The sequence below is a fragment of the Nyctereutes procyonoides genome, unplaced genomic scaffold (assembly GCF_905146905.1).
Source record: "Nyctereutes procyonoides isolate TBG_1078 unplaced genomic scaffold, NYPRO_anot_genome, whole genome shotgun sequence".
In the NCBI taxonomy this organism is placed as follows: Eukaryota; Metazoa; Chordata; class Mammalia; order Carnivora; family Canidae; genus Nyctereutes; species Nyctereutes procyonoides.
In genome coordinates this window covers 84,129,794-84,145,244 of record NW_026575146.1, presented here as the reverse complement: position 1 = coordinate 84,145,244, position 15,451 = coordinate 84,129,794, and the positions used below count along the sequence as shown (strand labels likewise).

The 15,451-nt window shown below is 39.0% G+C and overlaps 1 protein-coding gene across 2 annotated transcripts in view; it reads left to right on the top strand.

Moving 5' to 3' along the window:
- Nucleotides 1–15,451, top strand: part of LSM14A (LSM14A mRNA processing body assembly factor) — a 56,624-nt gene that overhangs the window by 15,075 nt on the left and 26,098 nt on the right. For both annotated transcript variants that reach the window (XM_055309884.1, XM_055309883.1), the window contains exon 2: nucleotides 12,551–12,714. In XM_055309884.1, coding sequence (XP_055165859.1) covers nucleotides 12,551–12,714 — 164 coding nt within the window. The remainder of the gene's footprint in view (nucleotides 1–12,550; nucleotides 12,715–15,451) is intronic.

Here is a 15,451-nt window from a genome sequence, read left to right as displayed (position 1 = left end):
TTTCAATTCTAGGAAGGGGAAGGTATAGAGAGTGGTAGAATGCTGTGTCATTTTTAGAGAAAGAATGTATTACTTCCACCTGGAAGTATTACTGAGAGTTGTGTGATGGTTAATTTTTTGTCACCTTGCCCAGATATTTGTTCAAATATTCTGAATGTTTCTGTGATGTTTTTTGGACAAGACTAATTTTTTTATTTAATTTTTTTAAAGATTTTGTTTATTCGGGATCCCTGGGTGGCGCAGCGGTTTAGCGCCTGCCTTTGGCCCAGGGCGCGATTCTGGAGACCCGGGATCAAATCCCACGTCGGGCTCCCGGTGCATGGAGCCTGCTTCTCCCTCTGCCTATGTCTCTGCCTCTCTCTCTCTCTCTCTCTCTGTGTGACTATCATAAATAAATAAAAATGTTTTTAAAAAAATAAAGATTTTGTTTATTCATGAGAGACAGAGAGAGGCAGAGAGACAAGCAGAGGAAGAAGCAGGCTCCATGCAGGGAGCCCCATGTGGGACTCGATCCTGGGACTCCAGGATCACGCCCTGGGCTGAAGGCAGGCACTCAACCACTGAGCCACCCAGGGATCCCCAAGACAAGATTAATTTTTAGATCGGTAGACTTTAACTAGGTTATCTCCATGATGTGAATAGGTCTCAACCAATCCGGTGATAGAGCAAAGAGTGACTTCTCTGAGCAGGAAGGAATTTTGCCAGCAGACCACTCTGGACTCAAGCCTCAACTCTTCCCTGGGTCTCTAGCCTACAAGCCTACTCTGCAGATTTTCACAAGAGCCAGTTCCTTAAAGTAAATTTGTTGGGTCGAGGAGTGGGGAGGGGGGGCATGTCCTGTTGGTTCTTCTAGAGAAACCTGTATAAGCTGCAATTTAGGATGAGTGTGGAGAGAAGCTATGGTAGAAGACAGAAAACCTGCTCTGGGTATTTAGAATAATAAGCTTGGTTGGAACTTAAGCTTATATAAGTGATCTTACAAGTGATAATTGACAGAAGTTTTAACTTTAAGACTACATCAGAAATCTTCTTCTAGGGGTGCCTGGTGGTACATTTGCATTAGTGTCCAACTCTTGGTTTCAGCTCAGGTCATGGTCTCTAGGTCATGAGATTGAGGCCAATATCAGGCTCTGTGCTTGGCAGGGAGTCTGCTTGGTATTCTCTGCCCCTCCCACTCATGCTCACTAGCTCTCTCTTGCACATGTGTGCAAACCCCCCCAAGTAAATAAGTAAATCATCTTTTTTAAAGAAATCTTATTCTTGGGATCCCTGGGTGGCGCAGCGGTTTAGCGCCTGCCTTTGGCCCAGGGCGCGATCCTGGAGACCCGGGATCAAATCCCACATCGGGCTCCCGGTGCATGGAGCCTGCTTCTCCCTCTGCCTGTGTCTCTGCCCACCCCCCTCTCTGTGTGTGTGTGTGTGTGTGACTATCATAAATAAATAAAAATTAAAAAAAAAAGAAATCTTATTCTAGATTTGAATTTAGCCTCAGATTTCTAACTTACTTTGGCCATTTCTTGAATAATTCAGTCTTTTGTTTATTGCTCTCACATTTTGGTATTCAGCAGACTTGTTTTTCTTCCTTATCAATCAGTATTGGAGCCTAATTTATAATTTTTACCTTTTTTTTTCCTAATTTATAATTTTTATTTTGTATCCAAAGGTGAAGTCTTTTTGGAAAATACTAATGATGTCACTAACTATTTAACTATGTATGTGTATATCATTTTAAACTTATAAAACTTTGGTATTTTATATTGGAGATATTAAAATAGGAAGTTGGTCATTAGAACTCTTCCCTCTCTCCATGTAATGTGACTGTGTGTACAGGTGTTAATATACTGGTAACTAGGTTTGACACTAGTGTGATGTTCAAACTTTTATCTATTAGAAGTAGAGTTTTTAAAGATACATGATTTTGCTAGATTTTGCTAGAACCTTGACCTTTTTACATATTTTTAAAAAGACAATCATAGGATTCATATCTCAATTAATTTTTGAGCCAGAAACAGGGAGTTAATTATGTTCTTTCAGACTAATAAATTTTTTTCCCCTATTTCCCACTTCCTTTTATTAAACATTGGCCTAAATCTTAGGCTTTTCTAGCTGGGGAATATTAAAAAAAAAAATAGAATACTTAAAACAACATAGCAACATGATGAAGTTTGGAATAGAGAGAACAGCCACTCCTAGTTCCAACATCTAGCCCAACTGTTATTATCATTTTGTGTTCTCTTCGAGGCTATATTTGTGTGTGAGTAGGGGGAGATTATTGAGGTGAAATTCATGTAACACAATTAACTATTATGAAGTAATATGATTCGTGGGATTTAGTCTAGTCACAGTATTGTGCAACCACCACCTCACTTCGGTTTCAAAATTTTTTCATCACTTTAGAAGAATACTCCTACCCATTAAGTAATCCTTCCCCGTTTCCCTTTTCCCCCAGTAACAACTTAATCTGTTTTCTGTCTCTATGGCTTTTCTTATTTTGGATATAAAATAGATCATATAATGTGTGACCTGGCTTTTACTTAGCATAATGCTTCAGAGTTTCTTTCTAGTTGTAACATGTATCAGCATTTCATTCCTTTTTATGGCTGGATGATACTCTGTGTATGTGTGTGTCTAAATATAAAAAACAATTTGTATACCAATTCATCTGTTGGTGGGCATTGGGTTGTTCTCACCTTTTGGCTCTTTTTTTTTTTTTTAATTTTTATTTATTTATGATAGTCACACAGAGAGAGAGAGGCAGAGACACAAGCAGAGAGAGAAGCAGGCTCCATGCACCGGGAGCCCGATGTGGGATTCGATCCCGGGTCTCCAGGATCGCGCCCTGGGCCAAAGGCAGGCGCCAAACCACTGTGCCACCCAGGGATCCCTCACCTTTTGGCTCTTATGAATAATACTGCTTTAAACATTCATGTACAAGTTTCTGTGTGGACATAGGTTTCTACATATGAGTGAAATTGCTGAGTAATATGGTAATTCTATGTTTAATTTTTTGAGGAACCACCAAGCCATGTTTTCCACAACAACTGTACCATTTTACATTTCTACTTGCATGTCAAGGATTCCTATTTCTCTATATCCTGGGCCAGTATTTGTTACTTTGTTTTATTATTACAGCCATTCTAGTAGTTTTGAAGTGGCATTTCATGAAAGTTTTGATTTGTAGTAACATAATGACCAAGAATTTAAGCCTCTTTTCACAAGCTTGTGGACTGTTTGTGTATCTTTTTTTTGAGACGTGTCTCTTCAGGTTTTTGCCAATTTTAATTGGGTGGTTTGTCTTTTTGTTGTTGAGTTGTTAAGAGTTCTTTATATATTCTAGATATTAAGCCCTTGTATTTGACTTGCAAAATCTTCCTATTTCATAACTTATCTTTTACCATTCTTGATATTGTTCTCTTTTTTTAAAGATTTTATTTATTCATGAGAGAGAGAGAGAGAGAGAGAGAAAAAGGAAGGAACAGACACAGGCAGAGGGAGAAGCAGGCTCCATGCAGGGAGCCTGGCGTGGGACTTGATGGTGGGTTTCCAGCATCACACCCTGGGCTGACAGCGACGCTAAACTGCTGAGCCACCTGCCCTTGATATTGTTCTTTGATGCACAAAATGTTTTGATTTTTATGAAGTAGAATTTATTTTTTCTTTTGTTGCTCATACTTACAGTGTCAAATCTAAGAATCCATTGTCAAATCTGAGGTCTAAAGATTTACTCCTATGTACTCTTAATAGTTTTACGGGTTTGGTTTATATTTAGATTGTTGACCCACTAAAAGAAAAACTTGTGGGGCGCTTGGGTCGGTTGATTGTCAGACTCTTGGTTTCTGCTTGGATCATAATCTCAGGGTCGTGAAATCGAGCCTCTTGTTTGGCTCTACCCTTAGCACAGAGTCTGCCTAGGATTCTTTCTCTCTTCCTCTCCCTCCCTCCCTCCCTCTCTCTTTCTCTCAAATCAATCAGTCTTTAAAAATGAAAAAAAAAATGTGCTTTTCCTCTGCTCACCAGTTAACTCAATCGTTCTGGCCACCACATGTTCAGTCACATCAACCAATTCTCCCAGCTTCCTCTGGGCACCCACTGGGTATCCTGTAATTTAAATCAGTTCTGACTCTGTCTGAAGAAGTTAGTATCAGATCTCACAGGTTAAGGGCTCAGTCCCACAAGACAACCCACCCCAGCCTACTTCACACGCCAGTCTCAAGTTGCAAGTTACTAACTATACTTCTGACCAACTGGCTATAAATTGGGGCTTCCCATGACACCCTCCTTGGTTTGATCATTTGCTAGAATGGTTCACAGACCTCGGAAACCAGCTTACTTATTAGATTACCAGTTTATTATAAGAGGATACAACTCAGGAACACCCAGATGGAAGAGCTACATAGGGCAAGATACATGGGAAGGAGTGCGGTGATCCTGTCTTCTCTGGTGAGTCATCCTCCCAGTATCTCCACATGTTCACCAACCAGCATCTCTGTAAACCCCAAAGGTTAGGAATTTTTATGGAGGCTTCATCATGTGGGTGGCATGATCAATTATCAACTCCACCTGCAGCTGCTCTCCCCTCCCCAAAGGATGGTCTTTTCTGGTGACCAGTCCTTTTTTATGAAGCTATCCTGGAGCCCTCCAAGAGTCACCTCATTAGAACAAAAGATGTTCTTATGGCCCAGGAAATTCCAAGAGATTGAGGAGCTTTGCATTAGGAACCAGGATCAAAGACCAATATTAGAATAAAAGATGCTCTTAGTTCCTTTGTTTCTTAGGAAGTTAAAAAGACTTTAGGAGCTCTGGCCAGGAGCTGGAGATAAAGATCCAATATATATTTCTTATATCACAGCATCACACCTGCTTTGAGTAATTTTTTCTTTGGAATAAGGTAGAGTTCCGGTCTCCTTTTTTTGTATATGATCATCTAATTGTCCCAAAGCCATTTTTTTTTTAAAGATTTTATTTATTTGAGAGGGAGGGAGGGAGAAAGAGAGTGTGCATACACAAGCAGCGGGGAGAGGCAGAGGGAGAAGCAGGCTCCCCACACTGAGCAGGGAGCCCAACTTGGGGCTTGATTCCAAGACCCTGGGATCGTGACCTGAGCCCTGAGCCGAAGGCAGACACTTAAGCAACTGAGCCACCCAGGCATCCCCCAAAACCATTTTTGAAGAGACTATTCTTTCCCCATTGAATATTTTTGGACTCTTAATCTAAAACTAGTTGGCCATAGATGTTTATTTCTAGACTGTTCCAGTCCATAAATCCTTATGCTAGTATCACACTGTTTTGACTGCTTTGTAAGTTTTGAAATTGGGAAGTATGAGTCCTCCAACTTTTTCATCAATTTAGTTTGTTTTTTCCATTTCAAGGGGAATGGGTTATAATTTTCGTTGGAATTGCACTGAATCTGTAGCACACTCTGGGGAGCACTGTAATCCTTTTTTTTTTTTCTTCTTCTTTTTTTTTTTTTTTTTTTAGGATTTAAAAGATTCAGTCTTTTAAATGTGAATGTACTATCAGGGACAGGAGGAGGAGGGCAGAGAGAGAGAAACAGACTAACATAGGTCTCAGTCCCAAGACCCTGAGGTCCTGACCTGAGTTGAATCAGCCGCTTAACTAACTGAGCCACCCAGGCACCCTGGGAGCGTTGTAATCTTAATATTAAGTCTTCCAGTCCATGAACATGGGATGACCTTCAAGCAGAGCTTCCATTTATTTAGCTGCTCTTTAATTTGTTTCAGCAGTGTTTTGTAATTGTCAGTATACAAGCCTTTTACTTCCTTGGTTGAATCTATTCTTAAATATTTTATTCATTTGGATAGTACTGTGAGATTGTTTTCTTAATTTCTTTTTTATTGATCATTGTGTACATACACAGTTGAGTTTTGTGTGTTGATAATGCATCAAGTGCTTTGCTGAATTCATTTATTAACTCTAGTTTCATTTAGTTTTTTCACGGATTCTATATATGTAGAATTCCCATATATGGAATCGTGTCATCTGCAGAATGAGTTTTACTTCTTCCTCTCCAGTTTGGATGCCTTTTATTTCTTTATCTTGCTAATTATGCCGTCTGGGACTTCTAGTACATTGACTAGCAGTGATGAAAGTGAACACACTTGTTTTGTTTCTGATCTTAGGGGAAAGTTTTCAATATTTTACCATTAAATATGATGTTAGCTATTGGTGTTTTATATATGCCATTTATCCTGTTGAGGAAATTTCCTTTTATTCCTTGTTTGCTAAATGTTTTTATCACAAAGCAGTGTTAAATTTTGTCAGATACTTTTTCTGCATCTATTGAAATGATTGTGTTGGGTATTTTCCCCCTTTGGTCTATTAATGTGGTGTGTATTACACTGTTTGTTTTGTTTTTTTAAATGTTATCTTTGTCTGACTTTGGTGTCAGGGTAATGTTGGCCTCAAAGAATGTATTAGGACAAGTTCCCTTTTCTTCTCTTTTGGAGAAGTTTGAGTAGAGTTAGTACTGTTTCTTCTTTAACTGTTTGCTAAAATTCACCAGGGAAACCATCTAATCCTAGTTCTTTGGAGGTTTTTTATTTCTGCTCCAATCTCTTTACTTGTTATAACTCTGTTGAGATTTTCTGTTTCTTCTTGAGTTGGTTTTGGTAATTGATGTTTGTAGGGATTTTTCTATTTCATCTAGATTTTCTAAACAAATACCAAATTGGTATTTGTAGTTTTTTCTTAAAAGCCCTTTAAAGTCCATGAAATTGAAAAAAACAAATGAATTCCATGAGATTGGTAGTAATGTCCTTGCTTTCATTTCTGATTTTAGTTATTTGCATTTTTTCACCTTTTTCCCTTAGTCTTTCTAGCTAAAGGTTGGTCGATTTTATCTTTTCAAAGAAGCTACTTTTGGTTTTGTTGATTCTGTTTTTCTATTCTATGTGTTGTTAATCTCTGCTCTAATCTCTTTATTTCTTTCCTTCTGGATTTGAGTTTAGTTTGCTTTTTTTTTTTTTAAGATTCTTATTAATTTGAGAGAGAGGGTGTATGTATGCATAAGTGGGGGGTGGAGGGCATGAAGGAGAAGTAGGCTCTAATCCCAGGACCTGGGATCATGACCTGAGCAGAAGGCTGGTGCTTAACCCACTGAGCCACTCAGGTGCCCCTAGTTTCCTCTTAATCTAATGTTCCTTACGGTGTAAAGTTGATCTGATCTATTTTTTTTAAGATTTATTTATTTGAGGAGCACCTGGGTGCTCACTCAGTGGTTGAGCATCTGTCTGCCTTTGGTTCAGGTCATGATCCCAGGGTCCTGAGATCAAGTTCCGCATTGGGCTCCCTGTGGAGAGCCTGCTTCTCCCTCTGCCTAGGTCTCTGCCTCTCAGAAATAAATAAGTAAAATCTTAAAAAAAAAAAAAAATAGTGTATTTATTTGAGAGAGCATGAGCGGAGGGAGAGAATCTTCAAGCAGACTCCCTGCTGAGCACAAAGCCCAAAATGGGGTTCAGTCCCATGACCCATGAGGTAAATGATCTGAGCTGAAGCCAAGAGTCAGAGACTCAACTGGTTGAGCTATCCAGGTACCCTGAGATTTTTTTTTTCTTAATGTGATTACAGCTATAAATTTTCCTCTTGCGTATGGCATTCTTTACATCCATGATTTTGGCATGTTGTATTTTTTCATTTTGTCTCAATTTTTCTCAATTTCCCTAGTGTGATTTCTTCACTCATTGGTTAAGGTTTCTTTTTTTCTTTTTTTTTTTTAAGATTTTATTTATCCATGGGAGAGACAGAGACAGAGGAACAGACACAGGCAGAGGGAGAAGCAGGCTTCCATGCAGGGAGTCTGATGTGGGGCTCAATCCCGGGTCTCCAGGATCATGCCCTGGGATGAAGGGGGCGCTAAACCGCTGAGCCACCCGGGCTGCCCAAGAGTGTATTATTTAATTTCCAGGTCCAGTTTCCCTTTAATTAATGTCTAGATTTATTCTACTGTGGTCAGAGAGGATACTTTGTAAAATTTTGTGTTTTTTTTTTTCCATTTATTGAGAGTTAAGTTTAACCTCCCATGTGGTCTATCCTGAGGAATGTTCCATTTACAATTAAGAATAATGTATATTGTGCTGTTGTTGATTGGGGAGAAGGATAATCTGTTGCTTTTAAAAACTTTGAAGACACTACTGGGGAAGTGCTTTGGCCCTTGAGGGGTGAAACAGTGGTCCCTTCTGAATTGTCAGGTAGTTCAGATCATACAGCCCTGAATTTTGTGGGATATGCTTCCTGCTGCCCACCTTGTATTAGCAATGCTGCAGTAGGAACATGAGCCACATCCCCGTAGCTGCCATTTGTGGAGATAGGAGTTAATGAATGCTAATAGCTAGCCACTACGTAAAATGCTACCCTACACCACAGGTTAACAGCCTTTCTTCATCAAGTACTTTCATGGATGGTACAAGTGTGTGATTTGACACCATAGTTCCAAAATGGCTTATTCAGACGTCACGTGACAAGGCAATAGTTGTTTCGGGATGGGACCCATTCCTGGATCTTCCTACTCTGTCATCTTTCATATCAGACACATCTATGTTTCTATTTTAGGTAGTTGTAATCTTTTAAAAATTACTGTTTCATAATCTACCTCATATAACATGTTTAATGTTACTATACAACTTTTTTAATCTTTTTAAGTTCCTCTTCACCATTACTTGCCTGGTAACTTCCAAATTGGTCTTCTGCTTCCATTTTCATTTTGTTTTCCACAGTCATAGAAGGACAAATACTGTAGAATGGAGGTTGCCAGAGGCTGGGGGGGTAGGGGAAGTGAAGAATCGTGGTTCTGCAACTATAAAGTTTCAGCTAAGCAATATGATAAAATTCTAGATTTCTGCAGCATTTTGCTATACAAATACTGAACTGTTAAAATGATAGCATTAACAAAAATGCTGGTGGTGAAGTATACCTAATAAACTTGTTGGTCAGCTTCAGAGAAAAATTGAAAGCCTGATGGAAGACGATGGAAAAATGGAGGCTTATTGCTGGAGACCAGGAGAGTGCATCAAGATCAGGGAGAGCCATGCATTAAGCACTTTTAAAACTAATTGTGTATGGGACGCTTGAGGGGCTCAACACTTGAGCGCCTGCCTTCGGCCCAGGGCATGACCCTGGGGTCCTGGGATCGAGTTCCGCCTCAGGCTCCCTGCATGGAGCCTGCTTCTCCCTCTGCCTGTGTCTCTGCCTCTCTCTCTCTTTCTGTGTGTCTCTCATGAATAAATAAATAGATCTTTTTTTAAAAAAAGAATTGTCTATTAGAAATACTAAATCTGATCAAACCAGTCTCCATCATTAGAGCATGTTTCTCATACTCTTGGTCTGTGCAGTTAATTCATTCTCGATGGGCTCTATTTTCATACTTTTTCATTTTCCTCTTTCCGTATGAAAGAGATTTTCTTCATACCACGTTTTGGAAAATATGCCCTTAGTTTTCAACTTTCTTGTTGGTTACCTTTAGGACCTCAAATAACAAAATTTTAAGTCTACATATATTAATTTATCAACTTTCCAAAATTATCAAGTGATTCTCTGCTATAAGAGATGAGAGTATTAATTTATGTATTTCCTTTTGTGTTTTCCTCTATTTCCACTCCTCTTCATCTTCCAATTTTTGTTAGAATACTATGTGATAAGCCATCTTGACTTATTTTGTCAATGTGTAACCTAACAGCTTTTTTCAGAACCATTAAACTTACATTCTAAGACCATAATTTGTGTGCTTAAATGAATTTATTCATCTCTTTTATTTATTTAAATTCAATTAATTAACATATGGTGTATTATTAATTTCAGAGGTAGCGTTCAGTGATTCATCAGTTGCATATAACACCCAGCGCTTATTACATCAAGTGCCCTTCTTAATGCCTGTCACCCAGTTACCCCATCCCACCATTTACCTCCCCTCCAGCAACCCTGTTTCCTAGAGTTAAGTCTCTTACAGTTTATCTCCCTCCCTTCACCTATGATCCTGTTTTGTTTCTTAATTCCACATATGAGTGAAATCATATAATTGTCTTTCTCTGATTGACTTATTTCACTTAGTTCCTAGTTCACCTAGTTCCTAGTTAGTTCCTTAGAACCTAGTTCCATCCATGTCGTTGCAAACGTGTTCTTCAAAGACTTATTTTTTGTTTGATACTGCTGTTTCTGGGAGTTCTTTAATTTGATATAGCAAAAGATAAATCTCTATAGTATATAGTGCACTAAATCTTTTTCTGGAAATAGAGTGAAACCTTTTGATCACATTTAGGTCTTCATATCAGGAAGTTTCTATTACATCTTTAAGTATATTTTCTTTTATTCTGTTGTCTGGATATGAGTAACAGCCATCTTTCAACCCAGGCGCCACAGTAAAGCAGTTCTTTCTGAAATTTTCTTCCATTTCCTGTTACAAATATTAATCTGAATGGGTTTTCTTCATCTGTCTAGTGAATACATGGGAATAGTTTGAATGGTATTGTTAGGCCTTGGAAAACCTAATGGAGCGTGTCAGTGGTTTTTATACAAGGAGCGCTTTGAGGGGGTGCTAGGATGGCTCAGTCAATTAAGCATCTGCCTTCAGTTCAGATCATGATCCCAGGGTCCTGGTATTGAGCCCCACACCGGACTCCCCTGCTATAAGGTGAGTCTGCTTCTCCCTCTCCCTTTGCCCCTCCCTCACCGCTTGTGTGCACTCTCTCCACACTCTGCTTGCTCTCTCAAATAAGACTTTGACTTTTCCTCCCCCTACTTCAAGATGAATTAGCCTGTTCTGAGACTGTATACATTGTGTACTGGTGCTGCTTTTGCTGCTGCTCCTGAGGTGAGGGGTGGTAGTGATTTATATGTAATTTTCTTAATCTTGATTTTTCTGACTTTTAAGCCTTCCTGTCTTTGCTTTTACTTTACTTTTTTTTTTTTAAAAGATTGTATTTATTCATTCATGAGAGATGCAGAGACACAGGCCGAGGGAGAAGCAGGCTTCCTCCAGGGAGCCCAATGTGGGACTCGATCCCAGGACCCTGGGATCACACCCTGGGCCGAATATCCTTCCTTTCATATAAAGGACAAAATAAGAACCTTGTCACTTACTCCTGCCCTTATATAGTACTCTTTGGCCACTGGGGGAAGAGAAAATTCAACTAGGGTATTCTACATCTTTCCCCTTGCCACATCAGTGTTGTGTCCTCATCTACCAATATGGAGGTCCCAGTGAAAATTTTTCAGGATATGCTGTATATGGATTCTCAGATTGGTCTTCCTTTTTGGACTAACTCATTCAGTATTGGAGTAATACTTTTAAATAAAATGTTGTGGTATAAGTGTGAGATTTAGTTTCGGGATATTTTAACTCTCTTTGTCTATTCAGTTTTAGGGAAGAATATTCTTCTGCAAGCCTACATCTATGCCACCATCTTTCTGGAAGCTTCATGAGTAATAGACTTTTTAACATAAAGGAGGGAAGCATTATTTAAAAGGAAGTAACATTCATTTTTAATTTAGCCCTGGATCAATTCTGCAGAAAAATGCATGCATTCAAAATGCCATACAATGTTAAGGGGTTTACTCCCTCTAGGACACTTCCCCCGACTCAAAGATTTTATTTATTTATTGGAGATAAGAGAGAGATAGTGACATGGATAGTGTGAAAGAACCTGAGCTGGGAGGAGAGAGAGGAGCAGGCTCCCCACTGCACAGAGAGCCCAACACAGGGTTCAGTCCCAGAACCCTGGGATCATGACCTGAGCTAAAAGCAGATATTTAACTAACTGCGCCACCCAGATGCGCGGAGGAATTGGTTTTAAAATGTAGATTTCTGGACTCTTCCTCAGAAAGTCTGTTTCACTGGATTTGAATAGGATCCTAGAAATCTTTTTAGCCAGCTTACCCTGGTACAACTGGTCTGCAGTTTAACTAATGCTCTCTTAAGTGTTGAAATAATCAGATTTAATTATGAGATAGGTATTTTAGGTAACTAGGGCATTTCAGGCTGTCCCCTGGGGCTGAATACCTGACAGCTGTTTGGCTTGGCTTCTTAGAGGACCTACTATACTCATACTCACCGAGATAGATGTTCCCTTTGTTGTCTTCTCTTAATCCAAAAGCTCAATTTCCCAAACTTTGGGATTTTGTGGACGGGGTAAACTTCACTTGCCATTCCACCCCCCACAACAAGAAATCTAACATAAGTTTGCCAATTTTTTATTTTGCTGAATGATCACATTAAAAATAAATCAACAATGAAAGAACAGACATTTTTAACACCTCCTCTCACCACAACCACTAAAGATAAAAATAAATAAAAATGTAGGAAGAACAGCACTTCATAATACAGATTGTCTTTTAAATTGAGTACTTTTAGCTCTAGGCAAAACCCACTCTATTTTCCTCTTTTTTTTAAACAAAATTTTTAATCTACAGATTAATGAGTATTTTCTCGCAGATGACATTTAAGAACTGCTGTTTATTGATACTTGGAAGATTGCATTTCTAAGAGACACCTGAATATGATGAGTATACATATATCTCACATCCTTTGTTTTCTCACCAGTTCGGTCCTTTGGTACAGAAGACAGACCAACAGATCGTCCAATACCACCTCGCGATGAAGTATTTGAATACATCATATTCCGTGGGAGTGATATTAAAGACCTCACTGTTTGTGAGCCACCAAAACCACAATGTTCTTTGCCTCAGGACCCAGCTATTGTTCAGGTAACTGATAGTAAATTGTCTTGGAGTGCAAGAAAACTTCAAGTACATGTCTATTCTTGGGTTTTTGGTTTTGGGTTTTTTTTCCCCCCTCAATTGAGTGTTCCTTTGCTTATCACCTCTCTTTCTCTCATGAATAAATAAATAAAATCTTAAAAAACAAAACAAATACATGGGATCCCTGGGTGGCTCAGTGGTTTAGCGCCTGCCTTTGGCCCAGGGCGTGATCCTGGAGACCCAGGGTCAAGTCCCACATCTGGCTCCCTGCATGGAGCCTGCTTCTCCCTCTGCCTGTCTCTGCCTCTTCTCTGTGTGTCTCTCATGAATAAATAAATAAAACCTTTTAAAAAAATAAAAAAAAAAACAAATACATGATGTCTTAAAGATTGTTGATTACGAATTAGACAGGATATTCATTATAGTGCTTGTTTACGTGATAATTGGAAGTGTATGGAAACTGCCTAGATTTTATTATAATAGCAGAGGAAGCAGATTGACATAGGAGTGTTTTCATTTTAGGGCATAACTGATTAAAAGCTTATGGCCTTTAATCAGCTGGTTTTCCTCCTGGATCTGTTTTCTTATCAGCCCTTTTTCTTTTCAGTCTTTGGTCATTTGCACTAAAATAGACTTGTTGATTGTCTTTTTTTTTTTTTTTTTTAAGTAATGTAATACTTCTACATTTTTTAAAATTAACTTTCCCTGTTGAATGCTGTGATAAAATCTTAGTTTTCCATAAAACAGATTCTTCGAATATATATTCTCTTGCAAAAGATTTGTCTTACTTCAAGTATTAAAATACTTAATGAAGGGGCGCCTGGATGGCTCAGTTAATTGTCTGCCAACAGCTCAAGGTCAAGATCACAAGAGTTCTGGATTGAACCCAATATTGGGCCGCCTGCTCAGTGGGGAGCCTGCTTCTCCCTCTTCCTCTGCGATTTCCCCTGCTTGTGCGTGCTCTGTCAAATAAACAATAAATAAAATCTCTTAAAAAGTAAAATAAAATACCTAGTGAACTCTTCTAAAGAAAATAGTAAGTGGTATATAAAATTAAAATGAAAAAATAAAGAGGGGCTCCTGGCTGACTCAATTGTTGGAATATATGACTCTTGATCGCAGGGTTGTAGGTTTGAGCTCCATGTTTGAGTATAGAAATTTTACTTAAAAATCTTTCCCAGGGATCCCTGGGTGGCGCAGCGGTTTGGCGCCTGCCTTTGGCCCAGGGCGCGATCCTGGAGACCCGGGATCGAATCCCACGTCGGGCTCCCGGTGCATGGAGCCTGCTTCTCCCTCTGCCTGTGTCTCTGCCTCTCTCTCTTTCTCACTGTGTGCCTATCATAAATAAATAAAAATTAAAAAAAAATAAAAAAAATAAAAAATAAAAAAAATAAAAATCTTTCCCAAACAAAAAACAAAACAAAAATCTTTCCCAAAAATGGAAAAAAGAGAAAGTACTTTTTAACATTTACTTAATATTTATCTTTCCTGAATATAAGTTTTTTAATAAGAAATAGTTAAATTTATTCTTAAAACATAAACTGGAAAAATACTCTTCTCTACCCCACTCCTTGTTAAGTCTAATTTTTAAGAAAGTAAATCTGAAGGCACCCTGAGAAAACGTTAATTTTCGTAAGTGGAGGGAGAAAAGACACATTTTAATGGAGATAGCTTACACCAAAGAGTGATGTTAGCTGACTGACTGATAGTTCTCCAGGGAAATAGTTACTTAAGTTACCAACTTTATGGAATAAGAAGAACCCAGAAAACATAAGTCAAACTGGTATTTTTTTTTTAAGATTTTATTTATTTATTCATGAGAGAGAGAGAGAGAGAGAGAAAGAGGAACAGACACAGGCAGAGGGAGAAGTAGCCTCCATGTGGGGAACCTGATGTGGGACTCAATCCCAGGACTCCAGGATCACGCCCTGGGCCGAAGGCAGGCGCTAAACTGCTGAGCCACCCAGAGATCCCCAAAACTGGTATTGAATGACTTCTTCTAGCCATCATAAATTTTGACTTTTGATCTCTCTTTTTTTTTTTAAGATTTTATTTATTTATTCGTGAGAGACACAAAGAGAGGCAAAGACACAGGCAGAGGGAGAAACAGGCTCCATGCAGGGAGCCCGACATGGGGACTCCATCCCAGGTCTCCAAGATCAGGCCCTGGGCTGAAGGCCATGCTAAACCGCTGAGCCACCCGGGTTGCCCTACTTTTGATCTCTCTTTTTTTTTTCTTTTTTTTATTCATGAGAGACAGAGAAAGAGGGGCAGAGACACAGGCAGAGGGAGAAGCAGGCTCCATACAGGGAGCCCGACGTGGGACTTGATCCCAGGTCTCCAGGATCACACCCCGGGCTGCAGGGGGCGCCAAACCGCTGCACCCCTGGGGCTGCCCTACTTTTGATCTTTTGATTCATATATCCAATAGTATTTATTGAGCATCTACCATGTGCCTGATACTAGCAACGAGCACACAGAAAAATAACATCAGTGAGCTTATTATATCCTTTTGGTCATTAGTACACTCCATATTTGTATTATGAGTATTTTATATTAAGATAAATGAATATGTAGTATGCATATATATATTCTATAATACATTTTAGGTTTAGTAAGCTGAAATTTTTATATAATGTTCTTTAACTTAATGATAAATATAATATAAAATGTAAATGGTCTTGGGGCACCTGGGTGGCTCAGTTGGTTAAGCATCTGACTCTTGATCTGATCTCAGCTCAGG